At 35.2% G+C, this 16403-nt stretch overlaps 3 protein-coding genes across 8 annotated transcripts in view; 1 reads left to right on the top strand and 2 right to left on the bottom strand.

Moving 5' to 3' along the window:
- Window positions 1-16403, bottom strand: part of LOC133783339 (putative disease resistance RPP13-like protein 1) — a 34442-nt gene that overhangs the window by 3253 nt on the left and 14786 nt on the right. For 4 of the 6 annotated variants that reach the window (XM_062222951.1, XM_062222952.1, XM_062222953.1 and 1 more), the window contains exons 1-2: window positions 4413-5586; window positions 354-3591 (exon numbers count right to left, since the gene is read on the bottom strand). The exons of 1 other annotated variant lie outside the window; for it this stretch is intronic. In XM_062222951.1, the coding sequence (XP_062078935.1) occupies window positions 354-3586 (3233 nt within the window). In that variant the 5' untranslated portion in view covers window positions 3587-3591; window positions 4413-5586. Of the gene's footprint in view, window positions 1-353; window positions 3630-4412; window positions 5587-16403 lie in introns of those variants that run through there. One more of the 6 variants, XM_062222950.1, reaches the window with a different exon arrangement.
- On the top strand, window positions 5633-16148 carry LOC133783344 (outer envelope pore protein 16-2, chloroplastic-like). Its single transcript, XM_062222958.1, has 3 exons — window positions 5633-6259; window positions 15744-15782; window positions 15878-16148. Exons 1-3 carry the CDS (start codon window positions 6206-6208, stop codon window positions 16022-16024), a joined length of 240 nt encoding a protein of 79 aa, XP_062078942.1. The 5' UTR covers window positions 5633-6205; the 3' UTR covers window positions 16025-16148.
- LOC133783341 (putative disease resistance RPP13-like protein 1) lies at window positions 8604-12535 on the bottom strand. The gene has a single exon (XM_062222954.1). The coding sequence runs from the start codon at window positions 12486-12488 to the stop codon at window positions 9168-9170; it is 3321 nt and encodes a 1106-aa protein (XP_062078938.1). The 5' UTR covers window positions 12489-12535; the 3' UTR covers window positions 8604-9167.

The following is a 16403-nucleotide window of genomic DNA, read 5'->3' as shown; positions in this document are numbered from 1 at the left end:
AAGTACATAAGTTTCAAATACTCTGTATGATATAATAATAATGAGACGTGGATGGCTTGAGAACAAATCAGCTAAACACCAAATTCTTAGTCTCATTAGCTACTTTTATATACGGAATATTTATTATTAAATTAATATTATGTTAGATTCTGTAATTGATCTAAGCAAACAGATATAAACCTGCATTGAGTTGAAATAGTAATGATAAGAAAATAAACGAATTTGTACGAAAGAATTAATAATGACTTTTACCAATGCAATCTTTGAATTAATCTATAAATCAAAATATATTTACAAAAATAAATGTAAGGAAAACAAAAAGTAGATCGAGTAGAGGAGACAAGGAAAGTTACCAGATGCCTGAGTCGGTTACTATGTTAGGAATGTGTTGAACTTTGGGCCAATCTTCCCCTGTTCCTTCCTTGCACCTGGGAATTAGTAGACTGCATCCTTTTATGTTCAAATAAGTAACACTCTGGGGCAGTCCTGCTGCTGGTAAGCACTCTAGCTTTTTCAAATGAAAAAGACCTAAACGACGAAGGGAGGTGAGGTGTTGGAAGCCTTTGTTGTTTAGAGCTTTGGGGTTATAACAATCAAAGATCTCAAGACTTCTTAAAGATGGTGGGAGCAGCCATTCCTCTGGAAATGAATCCACCACTTCTCCACAATGCCAAAGTTCTAAGGTATCCAATGATGGGAGTTTTTGTAAATTCCATTTCATGCGGTTTTCCATGAGCTTATCACATGAATTGATGCGTAGACATTGTAAAGTAAAGGGTAATCCCATTTCTGAAAAGGTTTCCAACCTTGAGCAATTCATTGTGTCCAACTTTTTGAGGGAAGGATATGCAGAGTCAATGTGAGTAATTGTTGGTAATATAGTTACCAATTCATCGCAAGATGAAATATTGATAAATTCTAAAGATGGAAAATTACAGATAGGTAATGCCACACTCAGCTTCCCACAACTTTTTAAATCAAATTGCTTTAAACATTGAAAAATCTCACATCTTTGGTCACTTGTATTAATAAATGACCAATCCAACATATCTGTATCATGAAGCTCTAATCTTGCTAAGAATGGAAAGGGCTTATTCAAAGAAATACTACGAAATTCATCATGCATATCAAGATAGGAAACACCAAAAACACGAAAATCTATTAGTGAACTTAGCCGCCGAAATGATAACAATGACAAGCAAAGATTTCTGCAGTGTAGATCAACTTTTTTCAAGTTACAATATGATGGATGTGTTACCCAATCTGACAAGCTTGTACCTTTATAACCTCTGATTTCGAGTTCCTTTAAATTTACATGTGGTTGGAGTGCATCAAGAACTTCTCTTTCCTTTGTTGAGCTATCTGCCTCACCATTCCATGAAAGAATGAGCTCATTGAGATACTTTTTGTTCTTCAAATTGCCTTCCAAAACATCACTCACTTCTCTAAGATGCTCAAGCCCTGAAATCTCCAAGCGTCCATGCAAATTATCCAACTTACCCAACTCTTTGATCCTGGACCCATCATTTTTACACAGAACAAAATTACTTAACCTCTGAAGATTTATCATATTACAAATCTTCGGTGGCATCTCTTTTAGAGGAGTCCATCTTGTCACAAGATGACGCAAGTTGATTAACTTGGAAATGTTGGTAGGCAATTGTGTGAGATTTATACAACTCGACAACAAGAGTGTTTCCAAATTGTACAACCCACAAACTGAATGAGGTAATTCCGTAACTTTCGTCCAAGACACATCCAAATACCTGAGATGTTTTAAATTGCCAATTGAATCAGGCAAGTCTGTGATAAGTGATTCTAACAAAGAAAGTGATCTTAAGCATCCTCCATCCTTCAGCACAATTTCAAGCTTTAATTGTGTCATCTGCGATTGATATGTATTTCGCAATGGTAAAGCTAACAAGGTTCGCAAATACTTCACTCTAGAAAAGTTGTCAAATTTTACTGTATCTTTTAAATTTTTCATGTATGATAGATGGCGAGTCTTGCTACTAAGTTTGTGCAAGTCTTTACAACTATCATAAATAGAACAACACTGACCTGATACATACATAGCTAGATCATGCATAAGATCGTGCATAGAAAGAGAATGATGCCTTGTGTTTTTTTGAAAAAATGATCTTGCTATTAAAGCATTCAAGTACTCTTCTCCAACATCTTCAATTCTTCTTCCAGGTTGAGATTTCAAAAGACCTTCTGCCATCCATATTAAGATTAGTTCTTCTCTATCAACATCATAAAATTCATAATCTTTGGGAAATATCGAAAGATAAGAAAAACATGGCTTTAAATAAGGAGGCAGAAATCTGTAGCTCAACCACAGTGCTGGAACAATTCCGATGTCGCAACAATTTGGTAATTCCCACACGTCACTTTGTAGTACATGCCTCCACTCGTCAGGAGTTGACGTAGATCGTAAAAGACCAGCCATCGATTTTACAGCTAAAGGAAGGCCCTTGCACTTCTTAACAATTTGTCTTCCAATTTCTTGCAACTCGGACAATACCACCTCATTAGAGCCTACATTATCAAAGGCATGCTCTGCAAATAACTTCCAACATTCATCATCAGACATGTGTTTAAGCTCATAAGTTTGAACATTCCCCGTCTTCATCTTCAGTGCGACATCTCCATTACGTGTGGTCACAATAATCTTGCTTCCTTGTGCGCCAGAATGAAAAGAGCTTTTCAAAAGATCCCACAACTCATATTTTTCGTTCCACACATCATCGTGAACAAAAAGAAATTTCTTCCCTGCCAAAGCATCCTTCAAGTCTATTTGAAGTTGATGTAGCTCATTTGCTTTATTTTCTTTTCCAGTGATCTTCTCCAAAATAATCTTTGTTATTTTGACAACATCAAAATTGTCGGATACAGTTACCCATGCTTTTAAGGAAAAGTGTTCTTGGACCGTGGTATTGTAAAATACGCTTTGAGCAAGAGTAGTTTTGCCAATGCCACCCATCCCTACTATAGGAATAACTGAGATCTTAGGACCAGCATCATCATCACACAACAAAAGCTTAAGAATAGCCTCTTTATCACCCTCTCTTCCATAAACTTGTGAATCATCTAGCAAAGGGGCATGTGTTCTATGTAATGTTGTTTTCTGGTCAACTTTTTTCAAACCAAGGTATTCTGTCTGTTCTAAAAGATCCTTTAGAGTATCAAGGATCTCTTCTATTTCAGATTTCACAGCACTTATTTCAAATGGATTATTAGAGACAAAGTTGAAGGCCTTACTTGCTGTGCTTTCGAGTTCATCTTCCTCCATCTTGAGTCGCAGAGCTTCAGTACTGATCTTGTCCATCACGTGATCTGCTTCATACAATACTTCTTTAAGCTCATCAAGCCAATTCTTGACGTTGTTGTCTCCAAGCTGCTTCTCCTCGGCATCGTCCAGCAGGGCATTAGCTGATAGCAACACAGTCTTCAAGCTTTTGAGCAGCTTAAGATTGAGTTTGTCCCCACGAAAGAAGTCAAGGACCTCTTGAGAAGCAAGCCTGTCAAAGAGGACATTGATGAAACCAGAGAGAAGAGCTCCCCCCACCATTAAGTCAGCCATGGTTTCTGTTCTTGAGGGAAAGAGAAAATGAAGAAAGATAGAATTAGCCTATGGCAAAGAAGGTTAGAACAAAAAGAGTAGTGGTAATATTTGATATGGTGTTTAAATTTAATATTCTGACAAAGACATTTACCTAATTAGCACGATAATTTTTTCTCTTTTAAATAATGGCCACCATTGGTGATGGTTCCAAGAAGTTGCCAAGAAAAGTTTACAATGCTTTTCATAAATAAATATAAACACAGACAGAAAATAATACACTTTTGTATATTTGTATCATTTGTTGATATAAGATGACAGGTTAGGTACGTTGTTGTTGTTGACCATTTTATAGTGAAGATAAATTTGACTATTATTATTATTATTATATGAAATGATTCCCTTCCTTTAACAATATTGTTTAATTCTATATAAAGAAATGATTATATATCCCTTTGCTGATATGCGTTATTAGAATGAGAATGAGATTTGAATTAAGGTCTTTGTATTTTCTATATAAAGAAAAATGAAATTATTTGAATATGTAGTCCATTGCTCTAAATGGTTCCAAAGAGATGAAGAAGGCAAAGACTAGAGTAGAAATTGTAAACCAAATCTCTACTGTTATTGGATTATGGTATGCTATAAGAGAGAGTGCTTGTGGCTTGTAAAAAGGAACAAAAGAAGGTGCTCTTTCATTGTGATCACCCTAAACTTGGATGAACAATTTATACTTGTTTCTACAAAATGATTACACCACTTTAATCTCAAGTGTTCCTAATTGCATCAAGATCAGACTGTAGTTTGTCTACATCATCACTATGTTCATATTGCAGGAATTTCTTACCTCTTTTGAATTTCGGATGATATGGTCTTTATTTCTTGTTCAATCCCCTCAGCTTTTGAAGATTTTCCTTGGTTTCTGGGGTATTTTCATAAAGAGAATCTTGAAGACTTTCCTCTTCCAAAGGGATTTTGAGAACTTTCCTGTAAAAGATCACTTATGTGTTGATATATCCAAATTACATTCATTCATAATGCTGGGACCAAAATAAGTCAAGTCATAAATAGTTTGAAACCAAATCTATAGCCACATGCCTTGGCCAAGTACACAGAACTAAGTCAAGTAATTTAACATTGACATCTTACCATTGAGAGTTCAACTCTTTAAGATGATTCCTTTTAGACTCTGCAGTCATGCCACATGCCTTGGCCAAGTACACAGAACTAAGCCAAGTGATTTAACATTGACATCTTACCATTGAGAGTTCAACTCTTTAAGATGACTCCTTTTAGACTCTGCAGTCATGCCACATGCCTTGGCCAAGTACATCTTACCTCGAAAATTCAAGAGAGTGCTGGTCATCAATTACCATGGTCGCAGCCGCCCTTGACAAGTCCAACTCTTCAAGGAGATGCTCTAATTCTGCAGACTCTGCAGTCACCTCCTCCAAGGAAATCATCAGTCTAAACCATCCACATTGACTATCCAAGCATTCTTAATTCTACACAAACATACCTTAGAAGAAGCTAAGATCTGATCAGAAGCCGAGTGAGCGGAGCTCTGTCCTCCCTTCCAATATCCAAAGCTTCTCCTTTCACAATATTCAGTTCATTTATGTTGAATTATCTAGTGCTGGAGGTAGATATGCCATCAATGTCAACATCCCTGGACCTTCTGAAAGAGGCATCTAATGTGTTAAGATATTCTGCTGTTTTATTCAATTGAGGTTTAATTTTCTGATTATCAATATCCACTCCATTATCATCAGAATTCTCTATCAATGGAATTCTATCAATGCAAGTGTTAATATCACCAATTATTCCTCCACCAACTTTGGACGATTCAGAAAGCTTCTCCACCAAAACTCTAATCCTCTTCAATCATATGTAGCAAGCATAGATCCTTATTCAAAGTTAATCAAAACAGATGTGTATATACATATATAGCAGTATCGACACTTATAAGGGTAACAAAAGAAAGTCACTTTTTTTGTAACAAAGATGACTGATTTTCTATTTTATAGCCAATAAAACAGGTGCCCAGATAGCCAAAATCCAAGATTTCCAAGTTAAATCAAACCCAAACCCAAACCCAAACCCAAACCGCACCTGGTGAAAGCTAATGTAGCTGAGCTAACCCAATTCGTGAACTGGTCGGCGACCGAGTGAGGAAGGGAGGTGGGAAACGACGCCGTGTGGTGGATGAGATTGAGAGACTGAGCCGAGATCGAGACCAAGGTGGAGGGAGTGAGGTCTTTGAATTGTATCTTCATCCTCCATTAATGTTGCTTTTTTCCACACTCGTCAGCACTCATGGCACTTCCAGATAGTTTGAAATAAAATGATTGAGACTCTCTATTGGAATGGGAGTAAGCTCATTGAGGAAGATAAATTCTTTGATTTAAGTTGAAAAATTGAATTAAACTTAATGGAATCTGCGGTACAATCGGACGAAGGAAAATGAAGAGGCCATAAGAATCCGACACATTCATTCAAAGTCATTATTCAGGTTGGTTGTCCGACTTTTGTTATTGTTCAATTGGACGAGGCATTGATGCTTTTTCAAGTGATGAGGTTTATGAAGATGGATGATTGCAAGAAATTGAGTATACAGAAAATACAATATTTCTCAAGCCTATGTGGTGTTCGAAGAAATGTGTGACAGAGAGATTCAAGCTGGTAACTTCTGAGGTTAGTGTTTTTAATAACAACTTATCTTATTGTCTACAAACTGAATACATGGTGTACTATTTAAATTTCTGTTTTTCTTTTTTCCCTTTGCTGGTTGTTCTTTTAGCTAAAATTGGAATCTGGTCATATCGTGTACTGCATTTTAGCTTCCAATTGATTATGGTTTCAATTTGTAACAAGATAATGCTCTTTGTTGTAATATACAAGACTCAAAATCTCTGCAGACAAGGTTAGAAAAACAGCAACAAAACAACAAGTATAGAACTGAAATGAACCAAACTTGACAAGAAAAATAAAATCAAACACAAGGAACACCAAAAATTTATAATGGTTCAGCCATAGCAGTGCCCACTGCCTACTTCCAGTTTGAGCGTCATCCTCATCAATCCACTTAGAACAATAGCTTTTACAATTCTTCAAGCAGTTTGAGATCAAAGCTTCTCTGTTTCTCACATTCAGTACACCCTCTCTCTTGTGCTCCCAAGGCTCTCTCTCTTTGAATCCCTTTTCAATCCAATTACAAAAGCTAATGTTATATCTCACTATAAAATCCAAACTAGTATTATACACAAAGACTTACTTTAATGATTAAGCTGTAACTGGTGTACTATTTAAATTACATTGAGCCAAAAAAATATTTTCCCTTTAAAGTATTAAATATTTGCCCATCTGTTAGGTTCTTCTCTGTCAAAGCTCTTTGGCCATGTCTTCTTCTTTGAAAGCTTGTGCCAAGATTGGATATAGATAGGGTGGTTATTCGGTTCATTCTCATGTTTATAAAACTGGGTTTTATGGCTCTGTTTATGTGGAGACTGCTGTTCTTGATTTTTACTCAAAAATGGGTGATATGGAGTGTGCACGAAAAGTGTTTGATGATCTGGGTATTTGAAGTTTGGGAATTTGGAAAAGGCTCAAAGGGTGTTTGTTGAGATTCCTAATAAGGATGCTGATTCAGGGAATTCGATGATCTCGGGTTATGCAAGAATAGGAGGTATGGATCAGGCGATTTTTTTGTTTAAACAGATGCCTGAGAGAAATTTGGCTTCTTGGAATGCTGTGTTAAGTGGTTATGTGAATTGTGGGAGCATGGAGTTAGCACGAAGCAAATATTGATGCAACACCTATAAGAAATAATGTTCCTTGGATTACCATGATTTCTGGGTATTCGAAACATGGAGATCTCGTCTACTCTTTGATCAGATGAACAACAAAGAACTTCTTGCGTTTAATGCTATGAACAAAACAACCAACCAAAGAAGGCCCTTGAGCTGTTTAATCATATGATTAAACTGATATCAACATTCAACCAGATGGGATGACTTTGACTGGTGTCAAAGCTGCTTGTTCATAGCTTGGGTATCTGGAATTTGATCTATGGATTGAGTCATACATGAAGAGGCATGGAATTCAATTGGATGATCATTTGGCTATTCTTTTATCGACTTGTCAGTCCACAATATTAATCAAATTCAAGACACCCTCAATGTTTTCACCAATCTTATTAAATAGCAACCTTTTTTTTTAAGAAAAGAAGAAAATCACTTGTCCACGAGTGACTTCCTCCCAAATTTATTGAAAATCCTCACTTATGCTGGAGGAATACCGTAGTAACAAGCAAGACAAAGAGAAAAATGCATAAGGAAAAAAACAAACATATCTCACACAAGAAAAACAAAGGGAAACCACACAGAAAACCAAAAACATAAAATGCAAATACAAGGTGATTTGTCCAAGCACACACTATAGGCTTTTCACGCAATAAATACAAATCAGATGACTCAAACATCAACACATCAAGTTACTCTAAACATCAGTCTAAGAATATTTATAGACCCTTATGACCAATGAGAGACTTCAAGTTGAAAAGAGGAATGGTCAATCAGAAACAAACTTCCAGCTAACATAAGGGCTTGAGTAAAGACCAAATGTATTGCAACCCCAGGAGCAGTGGGACACTTGGCCAAAGGGCAATGATCATCAACATCTAAACACCACCAAGTTGGGTCAAAGAAGATTGAAGGGTGACACCAACATCATCAAAAGATAAAGAACTTGAAAAAGACAGCGACAGCTCCTCATATCATTAGATTGTGGTTAAAACCTATAAAGACAAGAGAAAAAACTATATTAAAAAACATCATACTTAAGCATTGTAGAACAAGACATTTAAAGGTAAAAAATGCAATATTTGATGCAGTAATCAAGAGGCCTACAAAGGCAAGTTGGAAATAACCAATACCCCAGATAATATAATATATATTGTCTCACATTAAACCAATTTAATAGTTTTATTAACACTTGTTCAAAGCCAAAATTGATCATAAACTTTGCAGTATTTTTTCCAATAGAGGTATTTATATATGCTCACCTCGATATATATGAACCCACAATATGGATAAATACCCAAATTTCTCTTTATCTAATTGCATGGCGACATTTACGAGAATTAGTTTATATATAAAACAAAGGAGATAGATTACAAACATCATAATTCTACACACCAAAAATAAATCATTTTCATAATGACATCTGGATGACTTAAAAACAAATCAACTAAACTAGTGACAAGTGGAGACCAGCTATCTAGACAAAAGAATAAAAAAAACAAGATATTAAATTGAAAAACACCAAATTCTTAATTTAACTAACTCCTTATATAATACAAAATATTTATTAGTCGATTGATAACATGTTAGACTATCAAATTGTTATAAATTGCAAATATAATTCTGCATTAGCATCACAGTGAGTTGAAATAGTATTGAGGAAAAATAAACAAATTTGTACAAAATAATAATGACTTTTACTAAAACAGACTTTGAGTTAACCTATAAATCAAAATATATTTACTGAAATAAATTGAAAAAAAAGAAAAGACTACGTGGCGTACCTAGGCCTTTCATGTAATTCATATGTTAGGTATGTGTTGAATCTTGGGCCAATCTTCCCCTGTTCCTTCCTTGCACCTGGGCTCTAACAGAGGACAACCTGATATAGTCAAAACAGTAAGAGTGTGGGGCAGTCCTTCTACTGGCAAACACTCTAGCTTTTCCAAGAAATGAAGTTCCAATCGTCGAAGTGAAGTGAGGTGGTGAAAACCTTTGCCGTTTAGAGCTGTAAGCTTACCAAATGCATGGATCCGAAGATGAGTTAAAGAAGGTGGGAGCAACCATTCTTCTGGAAATGAATCTACTCCTCCATATCCCCAAAGATTTAACTCCGTCAACGATGTGAGTCTTTGTAAATTCCATTTCATGCGATTTTTTATGAGCATATCACATGATATAATTTCTAGACGTTTTAAAGTATGGGGTATTCCCATTTTCGAAAATGACTCCAACCTTGAACAACCAAATATGGTCAACAATTTAAGGGAGGGATATGCAACGTCAATATGAGTACTCGATGGAAATATAGTCACCAATTCACCACATGTCCAAATGACGATATCTTCCAAAGATGGAAAATTGCCAATAGGTAATGCCACATTTATCTTCCCACACCTGCTTAAATAAAATTGCTTCAAACAAGGAAAAATCTCACACTTTTGGCCATGATTTGTATTGTTAAACGACCAATCCAATGTAGTTATTCCTTCAAGCTTTAAATATTCTAAGAGTGGAAATGAGTTGTTCAAAGAAATACCACAAAATTCATCATGCATATCAAGACATGAAATATGAAGATGTCTTAGTGAATTTCGTAGCCGAAATGATAACAACGACAAGCAACAATTTTTACAGTCTAGATGAAGTTTTTCCAAATTAGAGTAGGATGGATGTGTTACCCAATCTAGTAAGTTTGTGCCGTTATAATCGAGTATTTCGAGTTTCTTCAAATTTTCATGTGGTTGGAATGCCTTAAGTACTTCTCTTTCCTTTATGGAATCAATTGCTTCACCATTCCATCTTAAAATAAGCTCAGTGAGATTCCTTTTGTTCTTCAAGTTGCCTTCCAAAACATCACTCACTTCCTTCACATATCCAAGGCCTGAAATTTGCAAGCTTCCATGCAAATTCTCCAACTTACCCAACTCTTTGATCCTGGACCCACCATTTTCACACAAAACAAAATCACTTAATGTCTGAAGATTGATCATATTGAAAATCCTTGGTGGCATCTCTTTTAAATGTGTTCCTCTTATCATAAGATGACGCAGGTTGATTAGCCTAGAAATGTTGGTAGGCAACAGTGTGAATTTGCTACAATGTGACAATATCAGTGTTTCCAAATTGTACAACACACAAATTGAAACAGGTAACTCCTGAATGTTCATGTGAGATACATCCAAATACCTGAGATACTTTAAATTCTCAATCGAAGAAGGCAATTCTGTGATATTAGAGTCAGAAAAAGAAAGTGCTCTTAAGCATTCTCCATCTCTTAGCACCATTTGAAGTGTTAATCTTATATTAGAGAGTGCATATATATTTGATAATGGTAAAGCCAACAAGCTACGCAAATACTTCGCTCTAGGTAAATTATCAAATTCTATTGCATCTCTTAAGTCTTTCATGTATGATAAATGGCGAGTCTTGCTACTAAGTTTGTGCAAGTCTTTACAACTATCATAAATAAAACAACACTGACCTGATACATACATAGCTAGATCATGCATAAGATCGTGCATAGAAAGAGAAGGATTCCTTGTGTTTCTTTGAAAAAATGATCTTGCTATTAAAGCATTCAAGTACTCTTCTCCAACATCTTCAATTTTTTTTCCAGGTTGAGATTTCAAAAGACCTTCTGCCATCCATATTAAGATTAGTTTTTCTCTATCAACATCACCAAATTCATAATCTTTGGGAAATATCGAAAGATAAGAAAAACATGGCTTTAAATAAGGAGGCAGAAATCGGTAGCTTAACCACAATGCTGGAACAATTCCAATGTCGCAACAGTTTGGTAACTCCCACACATCACTTTGTAGTACATGCCTCCACTCGTCAGGAGTTGTCGTAGATCGTAAAAGACCAGCCATCGATTTTACAGCTAAAGGAAGGCCCTTGCATTTCTTAACAATTTGTCTTCCAATTTCTTGCAACTCAGACAATACCACCTCATTAGAGCCTACATTATCAAAGGCATGCTCTGCAAATAACTTCCAACATTCATCATCAGACATGTTCTTAAGCTCATAAGTTTGAACATTCCTTGTCTTCATCTTCAACGCGACATCTCCATTACGTGTGGTGACAATAATCTTGCTTCCTTGTGCGCCAGATTGAAAAGAGCTTTTCAAAAGATCCCACAACTCGTATTTTTCGTTCCACACATCATCGTGAACAAAAAGAAATTTCTTTCCTGCCAAAGAATCCTTCAAGTCTTTTTGAAGTTGATGTAGCTCCTCAGTATCAGGTCTTGTTTTAGTAATAGCCCCCAAAATAATCTTTGTTATTTTGACAACATCAAAATCGTCGGATACAGTTACCCATGCTTTCAAGGCAAAGTGTTCTTGGACAGTGGTATCGTAATATACGTTCTGAGCAAGAGTAGTTTTGCCAATGCCACCCATCCCTACTATAGGAATAACTGAGATCCTAGGGCCAGCATCATCATCACACAACAATAACTTAAGAATAGCCTCTTTGTCACCCTCCCTTCCATAAACTTGTGAATCATCTAGCAAAGGGGCATGTGTTCTATGTAATGTTGTTTTCTGGTCAACTTTTTTCAAACCAAGGTATTCTGTCTGTTCTAAAAGATCCTTTAGAGTATCAAGGATCTCTTCTATTTCAGATTTCACAGCACTTATTTCAAATGGATTATTAGAGACAAAGTTGAAGGGCTTACTTGCTGTGCTTTCGAGTTCATCTTCCTCCATTTTGAGTCGCAGAGCTTCAGTGCTGATCTTGTCCATCACGTGATCTGCTTCATACAGTACTTCTTTGAGCTCATCAAGCCAATTCTTCACGTTGTTGTCTCCAAGCTGCTTCTCCTCGGCATCGTCCAGCAGCGCATTAGCTGATAGCAACACAGTCTTCAGCCTTTTTAGCAACTTTTGATTGAGTTTGTCTCCACCAAAGAAGTCAAGTACCTCTTGAGAAGCAAGCCTATCAAAGAGGACATTGATGAAACCAGAGAGAAGAGCTCCCCCAACCATTAAGTGAGCCATGGTTTCTGTTCTTGAAAGAGAGAGAGAGAGAGAGAGAGAGAGAGAGAGAGAGAGAACTAGTGTAAAGGTTAGAACAAAAAGAAGTAGTGATCCAATAATTGATTCATTGGACATTATTACATTGGATGCCTTCTGTTTCTACACGATGACTTTTCTTTAATAAAAAAATATATTTTCTTTTGAATAATGCCACCATAGTGATTGATGAACCAATGGTTCCAAGAAGTTGCCAAGAAAATCCTTTTAGGAGTGTTTCAGTGTATATTAAAATATAAACAAATAAAAACTGCACATTATGACAGCATTATGATGTGAATTATGGTGGACATTGTTTTGTTTTTTTATATATGTATATTATTTTATTTATAAGACAAATTAATATAATAATGTAGAATATATATATCTGGTGTAAATTTTGGTGTTATGATTAGAATGGAAAAAAGAATAGTGCTAAAATTTCATTATTTTGGTATTGATTTAACATCAAAATGGATTTAAAGGTTGGACTTGGTCTAAGTAACCAACTCTAATAATTTAGTAGTATAGTATACACAGCTTGTTCTAATTATTTCTTTTTTCTTTTTTGAAAAAAAAAACAGATAACCCAGCTTGTTCATGTGGAATCTAATAGAATATTTAAGATTATCTTTAAATAATAAAAAACCATAGTCCACAGTGCTAAGGGACAGCTTGTTCTTTTTTGATGAACAAGGCAAAAACTAGGAAAAGAAATTGTAAAGCAAATCTTTACAGTTGATATAATTAAGGTATTTAATAACAGAAAGCTTGTGGCTTGTAAAAGGAATAAATATAAAGTTGAAACGTTTCAAGTCATGAGTACTGAGCTTGTCCATCACGTGGTCAGCATACAGTACTTGTTTCAGATCATCAAGCCACCCCTTCACATCGTTCAGCAGCACCTTAGCCGAGCTCTCATGGATGCTTGTAAGGAGCCTATATGTATGCCTGCCTTCCTACTTGTTTTTTCTTAGCTTAGAAAACATTATGCTTCTCTTTCAGTTGAGTAAGAAATGGTCTCAAAATACCACTTTCAGAGAAGCAATGCACATGTTTTACCTGAACAATATCTCATCTACAATGGCATAGTTGCTCCTTTCAATATTCAATATTCAGTCAGTCCACTTTTGTTGAATTCTCCAGTACTAGAGCTAGATACACCATCAATATCAACATCCCTGGACCTTCTCAAAGAGGCTTCTATAGCCTTTGTGTTAAGATATTCTGTTGTTTTGTTTCATTCAATTGAGGTTTAATTTCAGGTGAGAAACTAGAAGGAAAAGAGGACTGCAATAAGGTAAGTTTATGATGCAAAATTTTATCTTAATTTGTTTATTGACCATGACTGTTACTGCCTTGATACACTATTATGTTATATATGCTCTCTGTTTTAACCAGAGCAAAATCTGTTTACTTGAAATATCAATATATTTATTATATATGAAAAAAAAAAAAAAAACAAAAAAAGACTAGAATTGCATGTAACATAAGTAAGGTCAAATATTTTACCTTAACACAAACCAAAGTATTGCGTAGGAAAATGGAAGAACAAAATGAAATTGTATTGATCTGAAATTGTTGATTACAAATGAGGGAACAGAATCAAGAAAGGTAAGAGCCTAACAACTAACAAATTAACTAACCTAAGCTAATTACAAGAAAAGAAAATAACAGTAAAAGAAGCTAACTGTGTATAAGAATAACTAATACAAACATAAATAGCATTCCTAATACAAAGAAAGTCCATCTGGGTATTGTCAGCTCAAAGAAATATCAGAACTCAAAAGAGTTCATTACAACATATGTCTACACTTGATATTTGACATTGCAGAATCTCATCATCAACTGTTCCTCTTCTGCATCTTCAGATACCAAACGTGTCTTCCAATCTTATCCACCATTCTGAACAGATTTTATCACATTTTCTAAGGTGAGTCTCAAGAAAGACAGATTCGGATATCTCAAAATCGACTCCATTGGCCGATGAAAACATTTGGAATGTGCATCACTTTTGAGTAGTTATCATGTTGACTTCCACGATATATAGTTGTTGTCAACTCTACAGCCATATCTACCAATTGAAGTTGTTGGAGGTGTTGAGTAAAATTTAGAGTACACAACTCTAAACTTACTAATATTGGACCCAAACAAGTAAACAAATTACTTGTATTATACCACAATAAACGACACTACAACACTTTCCAAAGACCACTCACAATTTGAAGAGAAATAGACACTCAATAGGAAGCTCACAACTTACACTCAAAACACCACACTAAGAATACAAAGACTTATTTTTTGAGGATGCCTAACCCAAATGCAAGGGAGGGTATTTATAGTCCTCACCATGCAATCTACACCATACAAATATTAAATTGAGAAATAATCCTAGCCATACATTATTACTACATTCTACACACTTCTCCTAAAAAATCTACTTTCTACATCCTTCTACAATTTTCTCTTAAAAATATCTTCCTTCCACATTTGTTGAGAAGCTTCCATTGTCTTGGCTTTAGATAAAATGGATTGAGTTTTTATTTACCTTTGGGCTTGGACATTTGGACTTTTTGGGTTGACATTGATTCTTAACAGGAGGTTTCTTAGGCGTTCAATTCCTCATGGTATTTCCTTGAGTAATTTGCAACCCTTGAAAAGCATAAATTCGAGATGAGACAATGCTTTGTCTTCCACTATCACCCTTCTTAAGTTCTCCAATGTTGATATAATGAGATCTCTGAGCATCAAGAAACTCCCAGCTTTAAAACACAGTGACTCCCCATCATAAGCTCCTTCATCAATCACATGTGTTACTAGATTGGGCAAACGTAACTTAGACAAGTTTGTAAGGTCTTGAAGAGAGAGAAGATTAAGAAAGAGAGAACTGTATGGTAAGGAAGCTTAGAACAAAAAGGAGTAGTGGAAGTATAAGAGAAGTGCTATGTTTATTGGACGTTATTATGGGGTCCTACACGTTCAGATGATATATCTATCTTTATTAATTAATTGGGCAACTTTTCTTTAAAACTTTTTATTTTTATGTTAATTAGAGTTTTGAGATACCTATGTAAACTTAATATCAATCCCAATACTAAGACTCTAGACTTATCAACACTGATAGATACAATAATAATAATAATAATAATAATAATGATTATGTAACTCTGAGCTTTTCAGGTGAAACTAACAGAAGTTCTGTACATATATATCCATTCTTATAATCTAAACTGATATAATATGTATTAATAATTAATTGTCTCTTGTCAGGTGAAAGTAGCTTCATTATTAGATCAATGTTTTTAATTACTTGAATTTGTATTCTTGCTTTTGTATATGTTGGTTTGGTGGCAGGCATGGCAGGACTGGCTGCTGGAGTGTATTCAATTTCAGGTCACAAATTATAAAATGATTATACATGGTACTAGTGATTGAATGAATAGTTACTACTTAGAATATTGAATTAATGTTTATTAGTTTTGGTGCAGAAAAATAGTGCAGTGTCTACACTGACTGGGGTGGCGGTGGCGCTGGCGCTCATGGTGGAGGAGTCGTCACACGAGCAAGTAGTCCAATGTGCCATAACCGGAGCTGTTATCTCTGCTGCTGCAAATATTCTGTCTGGCATCTTTTAATTCAAATTTGGCATATTTTTAATTTTGTTGCTTTTCTAGTGTTTGTTTTCTCAGCCAAGATTTTGTTCTCTTTTCTTAAAATCTTCAGTATGAAGCATCATAAATTCATAGATCAAATTAATAATAACAATCATCACCAACAAAAATAGCATCAAATAATCAAATAATGTATTCTGAGAACATAACACTAGCTAACTAAATTAACTGTAAAACCTGAAATACCATGTCTTGCAACATCAGAATTCAGAAAACAGGACAACCCTTTTATAGCAACACAGGAGCTTGTTCAAGGCAGAGACAATTGAGGTCCTCAATTACCCCACTATATTAATTTAATTTAATTCAATACACCCTCAATGTTTTCACCAATCTTATTAAA

The sequence above is a fragment of the Humulus lupulus genome, chromosome 6 (assembly GCF_963169125.1).
Source record: "Humulus lupulus chromosome 6, drHumLupu1.1, whole genome shotgun sequence".
Taxonomy (NCBI): domain Eukaryota; kingdom Viridiplantae; phylum Streptophyta; class Magnoliopsida; order Rosales; family Cannabaceae; genus Humulus; species Humulus lupulus.
The sequence above is the reverse complement of the archived record's forward strand: the minus strand, read 5'-3'. Positions and strand labels throughout refer to the sequence as shown.